The 16461-nt window shown below is 42.1% G+C and overlaps 1 protein-coding gene across 1 annotated transcript in view; it reads left to right on the top strand.

The window, feature by feature from the left end:
* The first annotated feature begins 241 nt into the window (after positions 1-241).
* Positions 242-16461, top strand: part of LOC124620249 — a 111724-nt gene continuing 95504 nt past the window's right edge. Inside the window, exon 1 of the mRNA XM_047146917.1 lies at positions 242-637. Within this exon, the coding sequence (XP_047002873.1) occupies positions 242-637 (396 nt within the window). The remainder of the gene's footprint in view (positions 638-16461) is intronic.

Here is a 16461-nt window from a genome sequence, read left to right as displayed (position 1 = left end):
AAATTTTACTAGCTGTCAGCTGTATTTTCATTTATCATTAGATTTAGGTATCTTTATTCACTGACCCGGCTGCTGTGGCCGTGTGGTTCAAGGCGCTTCAGTCCGGAACCACGCGCTTGCTACGGTCGCAGGTTCGAATCCTGCCTCGGACATGGATGTGTGTGATGTCCTTCGGTTAATAAAATTCTTCAGGGTATCAGACCGCATCGTCATATTTTAAAATGCGCTGGACAGGCGACGGATGGTGGTCAACCTCTCCAGCCACACCTTGAGCGAAGCAACCACAGCAATTCTGGCCAAGGGGATGAATTTCGCAGTCGCACCTAAGCGAGTTCCAAAAGAAGATATCATAGAATCCGTAGAGGCTTCGGTACGTCATCTGCCACAGGCCGAGGCGGAGAAGATCCGGCAGGAAACGGTCAGAGTTCTGAATAAAGCAAAGCCACCGAAGCAAAACATCAACGCTGAGGAATACCATACCATCAAGGAACTCAGGGACAACCACCACTTAGTAGTGGTACAGGCAGATAAGGGCAACGCCACTGAATTCCTGGACACAACTGATTACAACAAAAGAATGGAAGATATTCTCGCAGAAGCTATCTACAAGAAACTCCAGGGAAATCCGACGGCCAAGGTAATCAAAACGACGCAGGCACTGCTCAAGCACTCTAGAATCAACTTCGACAAGGCCAGAAGATTCATCCCGCAAGTGACACAGGCACCAAGAATATATGGTGTACCGAATGTACACAAAACCGACTTCCCCTTAAGGCCCATAGTAAACAGTATAAATTCGCCGACCTACTACCTAGCGAAAGAACTGGCACCTAGGTTCCGACACCTAGTGCACCAAACCGAGTCCTACGTTAAGGATTCCACTCACTTCGTGTCTCTCCTAAAGGAAATGCGTGTTACGGACCAAGATCTGATGGTTAGTTTCGACGTCAAATCCCTATTCACGAATGTCGCAGTGTCAGATACTGTGAACATCCTAGAAGAACGCGTGGCACCTGATATATGTGAGCTTGTGCGCCACTGTCTGACGACCACCTATTTCAAGTGGAGAGGTCAATTTTATGAACAAACTGACGGTGTAGCTATGGGCTCACCCCTATCGCCTATCGCAGCAGAAATTTTCATGGAGGCATTTGAGGAAACAGCCCTCCAGTCCGCACCATTACGCCCAAATTGTTGGCTTCGCTATGTCGATGATACTTTCGTCATCTGGCCCCACGGAGAAGAGGAGTTACAGAACTTCCACAAGCAGCTTAACCAACAGCATAGGAAAATTCAGTTTACAATGGAAACAGAGAAGAATGGGGTGCTGCCTTTTCTCGACGTGGAAGTTTATCGAAAACCCGATGGTAAACTTGGCCACAAAGTGTACAGGAAACCAACCAATACGGACAGGTACCTTCACGCCTCCTCCCACCATCCCCCCACGCAGAAGAAGTCCTCCCGGCACACGCTAACGAAGAGAGCGTACAGGATAAGCGACGAAGAACATCTGAAAACAGAACTTGAACGCCTCAGGTCCATCTTCGGAACTAATGGCTATGGGAATCAGATGATAGACACTACCATGTCGACAAGGGAGAAGACTAATAGGGAAGAGGAGAAGGAGGCACAGAGCATTGCTGTGTTACCATATGTACAAGGGGTCACCGAACGTATTGGCAAAATTCTACGAAAAGCCGACATCAAACCAATTTTCCGAAGCAGAAACAAAATATCAGACATGCTCTGTTCTACCAAGGATGCAGTTGACAAACTACACACAGCTGGCGTGTATGAAATTGGTTGTGCGTGTGGGTTAGTCTACATAGGTGAGACGGGACGTCCGATTAGCACAAGGCTCTCGGAACATGATATATCCGCCTGAAACAACACACTAAGTCAGCAGTGGCGGAACACCGAGACGAGTGCGGGAAACCAAAATTTTTCAAGAAGCCCGCGTCCTGGCGAAACAGCCTCTCACTTTCAAAAGAAAGATTAGAGAGGCGATAGAAATAGCCAAAAGACGCGCCAACATGAATAGAGAGGACGGATACAAGCTTCCGAGGTCTTGGCTGCCTGCAATAGCAGGGCTACGGAGCGGCGGCAGAGCCGTGGCGGCCCATGCAGACACGGGGAGAGCCGCAGTAGTGGTCGCGAGCACACAAAGCAATGGCACGCCGCAGCCGGCTTCTGGACAGCATGGAAACAGTGTGACGTCACAGACATCACCTGTTCGCTATTCGTCCGTCTCCTCCAATGGGGTGGATTAATATAAAGACCAATAGAAAACAGCTATTTCAGCCAATGACAGATAATAAAGGAAACACCAATAAAGCATACCTTTCACCCCTCCTCCTCCTCCTTTTACAGCCAATCAAGTAACGACACGGTTTTCTCGTGCTGCTATTTAAGGAATCAAGTGTGTTCATTTAGCAGTTAACGTAAGGCCCTGATGAAGGCTAGCTGCAACGCTGGCCGAAACGTTGGCGCATTTTAAAATATGACGATGCGGTCTGATACCCTGAAGAATTTTATTGAAGAAGACAACGGCCGCGGAAGCCTACGCTTACATCCTTAGGTTAGTTAGGTTTAAATAGTTCTAAGTCTAGGAGACTGGTGAGCTCAGATGTTAAGTCCCATAGAGCCATTTGAACCTTTTTTTTAATTCACTGTTGGCTTGTTAGCACAGGAGTTTTTTATTTAGTTTCCATTTCCTGAATTGGCGTATTGCTCGGTATTGGTGGTTTTGGGTACAACTCCTCTTATAGCTTGGAATCACGTAAGATACGACATTCTCTTTTAAGGACATTTGACACGAACGTCAACAAAGTTCAAAATCAGAAACAAAATTCTTTATAAAATCGGTGTCACTAATCGAAGATCGCCAGTACACACTCTTTAAGGGTCGACACATCAAGTGGTGTACTGAACAGCAGAGTACTGTGCGTCTGTAGGGGTTAATAATTCGTATTGGAATAATAGGGATACTAATTAACGAATACACTCTTACCAATTGTGGTTCAATAGGAACTACTTTCACACATCTTGACTCACATTATAAATACTGGCATCAGACGGAAAATGCACCATTGTGTAAATGTCGGAAGACTGTTGATAACCCTGACCTTCCAATATTGACCGTTATATTGTATTTGGAGAGAAGAAATTTGAGATCAAGACAGACAGGTTTCTCATTTTACTAAGGTTTGAAGCTCCTCCTTTCTTTCTTCCGTGGTTGCGATTTAAAAACTGGATGGTTCTGGAAATCAGCCTTATGCAAACACAATTAGTTTATTTTTTTATCTTTTTTATATTTACCCAGACATGTTTCGGCACCAATGTGTCGTCTTCTATGGGTGAAATTTTTATTACTGTAAAGTACAATATCATATTTGTAATAATTTAACTAGTGTAGGCCTAAAAATACAATATTTGCAATTTACTTCCTTTTGTTTGGACACTCACCTTAAAATTACATCCCTAACTGAACTGTGTTGTAATATATCGATTTTAGTGCTGGTTTTCGTCGATTGTTTGACAGCATATCATCTGCGAAATATCCATGAAGAAAAGTATTACGTATTTGTGGAGAACTGTTTCGAGGGTAGAGGTTATGTACGTTTCTGTACTTACATTTTCCGCTCACTACTTCACCTCACACGCATTTATACAAAATGTGGTGAAATGTGAACTGACAGACACTTCTGAATGAGAGGTGTCATGTAATTGTCGTTTCTCACTTCTTTATCGTTGATCTTGTGTTTGTTATGGCGCTGATTTTTAATGTGTGTGTGTGTGTGTGTGTGTGTGTGTGTGAGAGAGAGAGAGAGAGAGAGAGAGAGAGAGAGAGAGAGAGATGGAAAGAGAGGTGGGTTGAGAACTAAGATAACAGAAGTTTTTTATGTTTTTTGCGGGTAGTCATTGTTGTATAGTTGTTGAGTGTTCCAAACAGTGTTTTGTTGCACAGTGTTGTATTTTCATTCAGGATTCTCTTTCCCTGTATTATAGCTTTTTGTATGTGGTAGTTCTCTATTGTGAGTTTTTGATATAGACTGTTGCTTCCTCTGAGGATCTTCAGACCAGTCTCCACGTTTTGTGGGTGGTGGTTTTCTTGTATTAGATGGTCTGCAACAGTAGACTTTGTACTATCACTTCTTAGGGCTCTGAGGTGCTCAGAGTACCTCGTTTTGAAATTACTGCATGTTTGGCCTATGTAGACCGACTGGCATGAACTACAGGTTAAGTAATATATTCCAGCTTTGGAGAATTTGTCTGCAGAGGTGTTTTTAGGTCTTAGATTCTTCTGTAATGTGTTATTTGTGCGGAATGATATTTGTAGCCCTCGTTTCTTTAGTATGCTTCCCACCCTGTGTACGTTTTTGTTACTGTATGGCAGTGTGTGCCATGCTGTACTCTTTCTAGTGTTTTCCTCGTATCCTGTGTTTGTCTGGAGGTTGTGTTCTTGGTTGTCTGTCATGGCTGGTGATTTGTTGATGGTTTGTTCTCTTTTAATTTGTTTTTTAATGTTGTTGTTCAGTTTGATTATCATTTGTGTGTTGCACCCATTCGCTCTGGCTGTCTGGTGTATTGTATTTAGTTCCTGTGTGTACTTGAGTTTGTCCTGTGGAGTTCTGTTGAGCCTGTGTAGCATGTGTCTGAAACTTGGGAGTTCATGTGCTTGTGGGTGGTTGGAGTTGATGTGAATGATTGTACTTGTGGCTGTAGGTTTGCTGAAAATTCGAAAATTATGTTTGTTGTTGATTCTGTGTAAGATGTGTGATGTGTAAGAAATTAAGCTTCATTTCCTCTTCTTTCTGAATGGTGAATTTTATTTTCGGGTGAACTGTATTTATGTCAATGTGTAATTGTTTTATTCGGATATCTGTTTCATCAGTCAAGCAAATGATGTCATCTACATGTCGGTACCAGTATATAATCTTGTACTGTTTTTAATATATGATTTAATTGAATATTTTTTTTCTTTGTGATTTAGAAATACATTTGCAAGTAGACCACTGATGGGTGAGCCCATTGGTAGGCCATCTTTTTGCAGATAGAATTCTCTCTTGAAAGCGAAGTACTTCTGTTCTGTTATAATCTTTAGGGTGGCTTCTATTTCATCTATGTATGTACTTGTTATGTCCCCTTGATACTGCACCTCTCTGTTGACAGTGCCGATTGTTTATTCTACTGGCACATTTGTGTACATGGATGTGATGTCAGACGATACCAGGGTTGCTTCTGCTGAAGATGAATTAAATCCCACCGATGAATGTAAACGTATGTGGCAACAGAAGTGTCCTTCACAATAGCTGAAACTACCCTCTATTCAGAAAAATATCTTCTGGTTTGACCGGACTCATGCAGTTTGTACTACTATGAATCGCATCCGCTGTGGTCGTGGAAGGTGTGCAGAAAGCCTCCACAAGGAGGCATCTCTTCATTGGCATTTTGTCACAAAATACTGATGCTGCTAAAGGTCAGACGGTTGCTCATGTTCTATCAAAATGTCTTCCACTTGACTACAAGGGTGCTATCGACGACTTATAGAGAGTGACAAGCGTAGCGATAAACTATAAAAAAGACATTTGTATTCGCTTATAGCTCTTGTAATTTTTTGATTGGCGACTCCGTGGAGTGTTCTGTGCACCACGACCAAATAGTGGATAGAATTGGAAGGAGAATCAGCATCTGGCCTTTTTTCTTTTATTATACGCAAAATCGATTTTCGGTCACTTAGTGACCATCCTCAGTGCTGTAATATACAATTAAAATTGGTACGCACTGGTATCAACAAGCTTAGAGCTTGAGGATGGTCACTAAGTGACCGAAAATCGATTTTGCGGATAATAATAAAAAAAACGACAAATGCTGATTCTACTGTAATTTGTATTGCATTGATCAACCAAAACTTTATGACCACTGTCCACCGCGACGTCGGATGCCGCCTCCTAATGTTGCAGGCACGTGACGCGGTAACAAATGTATGCAAGCCGAGTAGACACTGAAGGGGGATCACCATAGCGAAAATATTAGCTGCAAGTGGGGAAATCCATTAAGATAAACGACTTTGACAAAGGGCAGATGACTTTTAAGTCAAGTCTGTGAATGAGTATCTCTTCACAGAACATGGGATTCGGAGCTTTGTATGCTCTCTAAAGTAGAATAGATAGTGATTTGTGGCATCTCTGTTGAAGGAGTACAATGCCGGTGAACGCACAAGTGTCTCAGAGCACACGCCCATAGTACGTTGTTGAACAAGGAGCTCCACAGCAGACCACCCCTATTTGTTCTCATGTGGATCCATTAACATCGTCAGTTACAGTTGTCTAGTCACGGGAAAATCGATTTCCGACCGTCGATCAATGAAAACGTATCGGTTCTTCAAGCGAATCACATATCGTCTCCACAAACGCCGCCATCGAGATGAACCGTGGCTCGAAAAGTGCAGCGCGCCACGGACGCAGGCTGTTGGAGAAGAATTATGCTATGGCAGACATTCTCCTGCACTTGCATGGGGCCTGTGGTGGTTATTCGACACGGGCTGACACCTTTGAACCAACTGCATCCCTTCATGCCTGATGTTATCTTTCAACAGTATGATTGCCCGTGTCTCGGAGCGAGAACCGTGCTACATCGATTTGAGGAACATTATAATGAACTCACATTGATGCCTCGGCGACCAAATTCGTCTGATGTAAATCCTATGGAACCCATCTGGGTCGCTGTCGGGAACCATCACCGCGTACGGAAATCAGTGGCCTGTTATTTATGCGAATCACATGACCTGTGCATAGAGACGTAATGCCACATACCTCCATAAACCTACCAGTAAACAGTCGAATTCCTCAGACGTAGACCCAATGATATATTTCGTTCCAAAGACGGACAAGCAAGTTATTAAACAGGTAGTCATAAGGATTTTGGCTCATAAGTGTATATTAAGCTGGAGAGCTGATATGAAGTGATGATAATTAATTTAGAATTCTGTGCTGTATATGTACAGCTACTCATCTGATTTAAACCCTCTTTGGTGTCCCACACGACAGACAAATAAAAATAAATTTGCATTATTTTCCTTCAAACTATGTATGCAGCAGAGTTTTTAGCATAATATTATAGTTCATTTAGTTTTCGTTTAACCACCAAATCAAGCGTGTGTTATACTGGTATGCACGCGACTACGTGCGCTGTCGTGTGCGCCATCTGACGTTTTCTAAAAAGCTGCACATAGAAACGGGATATTCCGAGGCTGGGTACTCTCGGTGATAGGGAGGTAGGTTCCAGTGTTCTGCTCAGCCCTTGGACTATGGACCATTTGTATACCCAACAGAAGGATCGTCCTATTTTCACTGTCCTGCTTGGGCAGATGGACATAATCGAAATTTTCTTTTTGGATGTGATGTGGTTTATGGTGGGCCTTAAGGTGCTTATGAAGAAACCATTGGTTCGTGTGCGGTTCCTTATAAAACACAAAACAGTGTTATTTGCCAAATCCTCGTACCAAAACGGAGCAGTGAATTCCAAGGTGGGTATCCACAGCAAAGGGTTGAAATTTTTACAAAGTATTCCTAAGATCTACATGTCGAACAGTTTCGAAGATTATCTTGATATTTTTAACCGTTTCCCTTTTTTTATGGCCGTACGTGAAATATGCACGTAAGAACCGGCATGAGGGGAAAATAGTATATAAAGCGACACAGGGCGGAGAAATACGCTGTGAATTGTCTCTGTTACCATTGACAGCGTTCTGGAAACACTGTGTAGTAGTAGTGAGACACACGCAACATTTTCTGCTTTATTTAAATGTCACATAAGTAAACTATAAAAATTTTATGGACTCATAAAATTCTTTTTATGTGAGTGACACGCCTTGCTGTCGGTCCGAACAGAAGGGAACGAGGGAAAAAATGCTCCTATTGGAGCACAAGAAAGGCGAATTTGCTCCTTTTTAAAATACTCTGACTGGAAATTATAGTATCAGCTGTCTCATTCCACCTTTCTCAGCAGCCACCTCTAAACCTCATCCCAAAAATTTTGGCATGCTGACATATACGCATTCTTTTATGCTGAGAGAGGAAGAGATAGTGGCTGTTGTAAAGAGACTGAAAAGTAATAAATACTGGAACACAGTAGAATTGATTGTGTTACAGAATGAGCAAAGAGACAGTGGCAGTGTGAGAAAAAGAGAGGTACTCTGCAGCTGAGGAACGTAAATGACATTGACAGAAAGGTGCTAGCAAAGAGTAAAGGAGACTTTTCAGTGGGGGAGGAATAAAGAGAAGGAGAAAGCGCAAGTGGGTGAGACCCGGTGATAATGAGAGATAAAATTTATTGACAATGACAATGAGAAAGAAAGGGAAATTGACAGAGAGAAGTGACTGGGGCAATGGGAAGGAATGAATGAGATAGTAGCAGTGAGAGAGAGCGATACACAGGCAGTGACAGTGATAGGAGACGGTAGTAGTAGAAGAGAAGGAAGGAGACAGTGGCTGCGAGACAGGAAACAGTGAGAGATAGTGCGACATAAAGTGATAATGACAATGAGCTGGGCTCAGTAGATGAGTGAGAAAGGGCAACTGGGAGCGGGTGGCTATGGAGTAGCGATGGAGTAGTGAGTGTGAGAGAGTTAAGAGATAGGGAAGTTACTGGGAGTGAGAGGTAAGTCGCATACAAATAAGAACGTGTGTTCGCACGCCAAAGTTCTTGAGAAAATTATTAAATGTTCATTGTTGTGATGAAGCTAGAGTGACGCACCTGGTACCATTTTTCAGTCAGAGGCTTTTATGCACAAGAAAATTTCAATTTTATTACTCTGATAGGGTCATTTTCCCGCTGGTTCCTAATTATAACTTGAGATAACAGTCTCAGAATACATTTGCGTAATTTGAACTTTCAAAATAGAATAATTAGTCTGATTCAGAGGTTCCACTCGCTGCTAACAAAACGTTACCCAAACCACTTTAGATATAGTATCAGAGCACATAACTGTGTATTGTGTACTAACGTGTCTTATCGCAAGAGTGACAAACATTCCGTGCTTGATAAATCCGCTTAGCCCAAAACTGAAGTGGGTCCCCTATTGAGTATTCATGCTCTCGCTAAAATGCCGAGCGAAGTGGTCCTTGGGTTAGCACACGGAATTCTAATTCGGGGAGGTGGGCGGAGGGGGCGGTTCAAAACACCGTCCGGCAACCAGATTTAGGTTTTCCGTTGTTTCCCCAAAGCGCTCCAAGCAGATACCGGGCTGCTTCCTTTGAAGAGGACACGGCCGATTTCCTTCCTCAGTCTTTCTTAAACGTAGCTTTCATACTCCGTCGCTGATGACCTCACTGCGACTGGACGTCAAACACTAATCTTCCTTCCTGTCTTATCCTTCTCTTTCGCATTCCGCAATTCTCCTCAAAAATGCGTTATTGGACTAGCGCATGATGAAATACAATAACAACATACTTTGATTACAGTTAATTTAAAGAAATTATTAATTACAAACTCATTCCTAGGCTACTTTGTGTATGTGAAAATAACGTTAACAAGAAAAGTAGCTAAAAGCCACTGCTCCTCCACTTCATCTGCTCATCTGTGTGTTTACAAAACACTCAAGCATAGATTTTATGTAACTTTCCACGGACCATAACCAGCTCTTTAAATACTACACTACTGGCCATTAAAATTGCAACACCAAGAAGAAATGCAGATGATAAACGGGTATTCATTGGACAAATATATTATACTTGAACTGACATGTGATTACATTTTCACGCAATTTGGGTACATAGATCCTGAGAAATCAATACCCAGAACAACCACCTCTGGCCGTAATAACGGCCTTGATACGCCTGGGCTTGGATGGTGTGTACAGGTACAGCTGCCCATGCAGCTTCAACACGATGCCACAGTTCATCAAGAGTAGTGACTGGCGTATTGTGACGAGCCAGTTTCTTGGCCACCATTGACCAGACGTTTTCAATTGGTGAGAGATCTGGAGAATGTACTGGCCAGGGCAGCAGTTGAACATTTTCTGTATCCAGAAAGGCCCGTACAGGACCTGCAACATGCGGTAGTGCATTATCCTGCTGAAATGTAGGGTTTCGCAGGGATCGAATGAAGGGCAGAGCCACGGGTCGTAATACATCTGAAATGTAACGTCCACTGTTCAAAGTGCCGTCAGTGCGAACAAGAGCTGACCGAGACGTGCAACCAATGGCACCGCATAACATCACGCTGGGTGATACGCCAATATGGCGATGAATACACGCTTCCAATGTGCGTTCACCGCGATGTCGCCCAACACGGATGCGACTATCATGATGCTGTAAACAGAACCTGGATTCATCCGAAAAAAATGACGTTTTGCCATCGTGCACCCAGGTTCGTCGTTGAGTACACCAATGCAGGCGCTCCTGTCTGTGATGCAGCGTCAAGGATAACCGCCACCATGGTCTTCCAGGTGATAGTCCATCCTGCTGCAAACGTCGTCAAACTGTTCCTGCAGATGGCTGTTGTCTTGCAAACGTCCCCATCTGTTGACTCAGGGATCGAGACGTGGCTGCACGATCCGTTACAGTCATGCGGATAAGACGCCTGTCATCTCGACTGCTAGTGATACGAGGCCGTTGGGATCCAGCACGGCGTTCCGTATTACCCCCCTGAACCCACCGATTCCGTATTCTGCTAACAGTCATTGTATCAGGACCAACGAGAGCAGCAACGTCGTGATACGATAAACCGCAATCGCGATAGGTTACAATCCGACCTTTATCAAAGTCGGAAACGTGATGGTACGTATTTTTACTCCTTAAACGAGGTATCACAACAACGTTTCACCAGGCAACGCCGGTCAACTGCTGTTAGTGTATGAGAAATCGGTTGGAAACTTTCCTCATGTCAGCACGTTGTAGGTGTCGCCACCGGCGCCAACCTTGTGTGAATGCTCTGAAAAGCCAATCATTTGCATATCACAGCATGTTCTTCCTGAAGGTGGAATTTCGCGTCTGTAGCACGTTATCTTCGCGGTGTAGCAATTTTAATGGCCAGTAGTGTAGAAACAAATGAAGTCAAGATCTGTTCAATAGAACCACTAAACTTAAGTGTAATTTACACCCCTCACACCTAATTTTCTAATTAAAGTTGTAGAAATTCTTCCTTCCAAAATTAACGTCCTGCATGACAGTGCACGATGTCAATATATTCCAGACAACTGCATGCGGAAATGCGTAATTCTCAAGGGGTGACATCTCGTGTTTTACTGCCCACAGTCATAAGAGACGAAGTGTTTTGGATAGAGCTTGGCCTGGGGATATTTGGTACAACCAAAGTTTAAACGTTACCCACTTCCTCCAGCTCAGGCAAATTGAGCTAATCTGTTCGACCTTTTGCATTTTGTGTGGTCTAGGATGGGACTTAAGAGGCTGATAAAAGTATGTTCATGTGCGGTTTGTGAGAAAACGTCGAAAAAATAAATTAAATTCATTATAAATCTTCCAAAGAAATTTTTAATCAGTGCCCTTAAGAAGACGTTCTCGGGGAACATCTAAAAGTTTTTCGATATCATTATCCGTTACCGACGTTCACTGTTTAATGTTATTGCAAGTATGCAAAAACCCGCAGGAAAACCCAGTTTATAACCGTTTTTGCACAGTGGACCACAGTTATCCAAATAATTAACCATGGAAAATGGCTCATACATTAACTCTTTAGACATATATCTGGGAATACCATTTTACTACTTTCGAAAATCTTTAACCGTTATCAAAATACACCTGAAAACTATGATTTTCGTGTACCAAAAGCACCAGTTGTGATGGTGGCCACTTCTATAATTTCTGTTCAGGCATATCACCGAAATTTTTACCGCATCTGCATAATACGATATTTTAGGGAAAACTTGAAACTAGTTTTGATATCATTATTCGTGACAGAGATACAGTGGTTCGAATTACCGCACTTATGCATGCAAAATTTGCAGGTGAAATCTACACTGAGTAACGAAGTGAACAAATTACAAGGGTTCTGGGGTCATCGCAAGGGTTCTGACATTAACAAACTATATATTTAGTAGCCATTTTCTCCCCAACAATACTTCCTGACACGCTGTCTCTGTATAATGAGCACTTCACTCCTATTGTCTATCTTGAGGAGGAAACTATTCGATGGTGTCACCTGCTGGCGTAAGTACCTTACAAAAGGTAATATTTTCATACGAATTTCTTTATGCTTGTAAATAAGTAACCGCATGTTTTTTATATACTCTAGGTACAGCCTACAAATGTTAAGCATTTTTATGTATAGTAGTGTACAGTGTGCTTGCGTTGGATGAGAGACGCTTTTATATAAAATTTATATCATTCGGAGTTATCTGTTGTTATGTAGAATCCTCGTCGTCGCTGTAGAGTCTTGTACTGTGGGAAACAAGGGAGAAGATGTTATGATGTTATGGGTGGCCTGTATCCTCTTTCTACACGAACTGTAAGTTCCGTGGTACAAGCTCAGTAACAAAAGTCCTCTTGCATACAGTATCGGTTAACTTGCTATAATCTGATGCTATGTATTATCGTAGCCTAAGCCTGCTCTGCAGATGAATGACGGACCCCAAGCTAGAATGTGTCAGTGACTGAGTAATTGAGAGCCTCCGGTCAGCGGCGGCAGCCTTGATACTTGTGGTCGTGAAGGCGTTGGCGGCTTGTTGGTTCCAAGTGTGTCCTTGGCCTCTCTCCTGATAGGTGCACTTGATCGAGCCCCTACAGTCGGTCTTCGCACTACATCTTTGCCGACCAGTGTGCCGGCGACAGCTTACGCCAGCGCAGTTTGTCTCAAAGTATGTAAAAGTGCTGAAAGATATAACATTACTGACACACAATTTCGTTTTATATAAACAGCACACCCTGCTGTAAAAGGAAAAAGAAAGGAACCAGCTGAAAAATTCTCCTTTTGCTCTTCAAAACACTAACATAAAAATGGGGAACCGGCTACTTCAATCATCATTCTGGTTTCCTCAAAAAAAATTTTGGCTTGCGAACGTATTCAAGCTTTTTGTATTGAAAGAGAGTGCCACAGGCGCACTGACAGTGGAAGAGAGAGGAGGCAAAGCCAGTGGGACAGAAAGAGAGATGAGACAGTGGTGTTGGCAGAAAAAAAGGCAGTGAAAGAGAATGATAGATGGATGAAGACGATTGCAGTGTGAGTCAAAGAGAGAGGATATACTGATTGTCAGTTTTCCCCATCCAACGTCTTAAAAATTTTGTCCAGTTTCCAGCAACCCCTATACTCAAATATTAAAGTTTGACGGTATAAAGATCAAAACTCTCAGGGAAACCTCCCTAGGGTAAGGTGAGGCGAGGAAACAATCATGACTCGAGAGAGAGGCAGTGGATTGTAAGCGAGAAAGAAAGACAGAATGGCAGTGGGAGTGAAAAAAATAGGGCAAAAAATGGGAGTGGTACAGGTAGATAGTGAAAGTGGCAGAGCAAAGCAGGAAGGATCGCGAGATAAGGCTGAAGACAGTGGCAGTGGGAGAGACAGATAGGAGAAAATGCCAATGTGTTAAAAAGGAGACGGTGGAAGAGAGAGTTACATACAGTGTGGCAGTGATAGCGAAATGCTGAACATGAACGATACACTACGAATAGAGACTGGGTAAAAGGAGTATTCTGTGTTGAAAGAGCGCATATACGTTCGGATAGAAAATTTTTGGTGAGGAAACTGTTTCACCACTTTTCTATCGGCGTCCTTAAAGAGCAGCATATTCGCCTTTTTGGTTCTCCGAACAAAAAATGGCTCGGAGCACTGTGGGACTTAACATCTGAGGTCATCAGTCCCCTAGAACTTAGAACTACTTAAACCTAACTAACCTAAGGACATCACACACATCCATGCGCGACCGTAGCAGTCTCGCGGTTCCGGACTGAAGCGCCTACAATCGCTCGGCCACCGCGGCCGGCTGTTCTCCGACAGAAGCATTATTCAGCTGTACCTTTTTGACCAGAATATAATATACGAAAATATAGTAACTATTCTGCAACCTGGATACTATTTAATAGTTCGTACGGAAATCATTTTTCATACAAGTGTGGCTGAGAACTACGCCGTTGATGCAAAATTTAGTTGTGTTGTAACTCAAATGCAACTCGCGTTGATTTTTGTAGGCATGAAAATCGGTTCTGCAAGACATTCTGTTATCAAATTTGCCTAAAATCATAGTACACGTTTCTGTAGAATAAATACTTTTTCACTATAACCGCGTTGCCACAGAGGATTGTCCCATAGGACAACATCATGTGAAAGGATGTGAAGAATACTATCAACCTAATATTATCATTGTGACGGTGCCAACTTAAATTATTACCTCTTTCCATAAATAGGAACGTCACAACGAAAATCACACCTAGCGTATGACCTCAGAAATCTGCTTCCAGCATGGTTAATCACTTTTAGATATTTAGCTTTACCGAATAAGAGTCTTTGCAGGATTCAGGATTAAACTGTTTGCTGTGAACAGTTCTAAGCCTGTTATGTTATTGTCCTGTTTCGTAAGGTATTGATGTGACCTGATACGTGATCTTTATACTGTGCGATCAGAAAAGATCACAACACAGTTTTTAATGACACTAGCCCAATAAACCATTCCCCAATAAATCATTTATGTCAGTCAGAAACAGTAGCAGGCCAAGCTCTGAATGATAAAATATTAAAGGTTTTCATACTGTAAATTGTTAAAACAAATCATTGTTTTATTTTGTTTAAATGAGACTCTATGTACAGAAGGCAAATGCCATTTTTACAGTACAGTTTTATGATCTCCCCGTAGGCCTTAACAAACTGACAGAAATGCTCACAGGAATGTCTTGATTTTTATCTCATCTGGGACTGTGAGATCATATACGGCGTTTACACAAGAGAGGCCTTTACATTGGCATAATGAGCTGTTCTCAGATAATTATTCTTGATAATGTGGTTCAGTATTCTGTAGTAAACAACTTTCTGAAAAGGAAAAATAATAATAAAAATTAAATTGAGAATATGAAAAGTAAGTAAATGAGTGTATGGGAGACTACCTGTAACTCAAGTTGAGTGACGTCAAGTCGCGACTAGAATTTAGGACTTTCGTTGGAATGTCGCATGAGGAAGAGTTACGGTTTTTGTATGGCCCACTTATTTTCGCCATCTTTGTAACAGCTGATTTCATTAAACAGCAGTCTGGTGCTCAATTATGCAATTCCTGCATAGGCAGATCTAGTGGATCTCTTAAGGACGGTTCATTTTATGTCTCTGAGTTTTCAGTTGCAGTCTGAAAGCGTCGATTGAATTTAGTGGTCAATAATTATAATTTAACGTCAACTGTCTCTCTGCTACAACGATCAGACTGTTGAATATTATTTGTCTTTCTTAGTGTGTTGGTTCTTAATCTAATAATCTAAATCAGTGATTGCCTTTCATTTCTTCTTAATAATTTTTATTTTTACTAGATACAAGGTTTTTGCCTTTTTGAAGACACTGTTAGAAATCGACGCCAGTGGTTGTAGCCGTCTTTAACTTTTGATTTGACCTAGATTTCTTCATTACACAAGTCTCTCTCGTCCTGCTACATGATATCTTGATCGTAGATGTTAGGCAATCATTCTCTCGGCCGATGCGAGAGGAAATTACCTTTAAATATAGGTCTTCTGACGAATAGACTCCTCCCCCAGTTAAAGGAGCCACCGGTTACAGTGCCTATATTGTACCGACACTACTGTGTAAACTACATTATAAAATAATATGCTTCATATCAAGATGTGGTAACATCAACAAGCTAAACGTCTGATGTGCCCTCAAATTAACGAGGCGATAAAACGAGTAGGAAGGAGGAGGAGGAAGAGGAGATTATTTAACGTCCCATCGACAGAGAGGTCTGCAGATACTGAGCACAGCCTCGGTTTAGGGAAAGAAACCGGCCGAACCCTTTCAAAGGAACCATGATGACACTTGCCTGAAGCGTTTTAGGGAGATGACGGAAAACCTTAATCAGAGTAACCGGACACGGGTATGAACCAGCGTCCTCCCGAATGCGAGTCCAGCATTCTAACCACTGCAACACCTCGCTAAGTACGATAAAACGAATATGGTCTGTGTCTTAGGGTTCTGTGTTGGTTCTAACTTTCTAAATATATTATTAGATACAAAATGTTACTCTATTTGCGCGATGACTGGTTAATCCTATTCTTTTTTCAAAGGTCAACTTGACACACCGACGTGCTACATTATTTAGCTATTAGTTGCTATAGTATGTACTGTTTAAGAATGGATAGTACACAATGTCTGCAGACTGAATCTTACGTATTTTGTGCTTCTAAGCAAAAGTTTAAATGTATGTGACTGAGAGTGTATCAGAGAGAATCTAATTTCTATTCCATAATTTCCAATCTGAATCATAATATTCATTTTAGATACAGTCGTCCCAAATTGCTTTTCTAAAGTCAATTA

Source organism: Schistocerca americana, chromosome 6, assembly GCF_021461395.2.
Source record: "Schistocerca americana isolate TAMUIC-IGC-003095 chromosome 6, iqSchAmer2.1, whole genome shotgun sequence".
Taxonomy (NCBI): Eukaryota; Metazoa; Arthropoda; class Insecta; order Orthoptera; family Acrididae; genus Schistocerca; species Schistocerca americana.
This window is presented reverse-complemented; position numbering and strand designations above follow the sequence as displayed.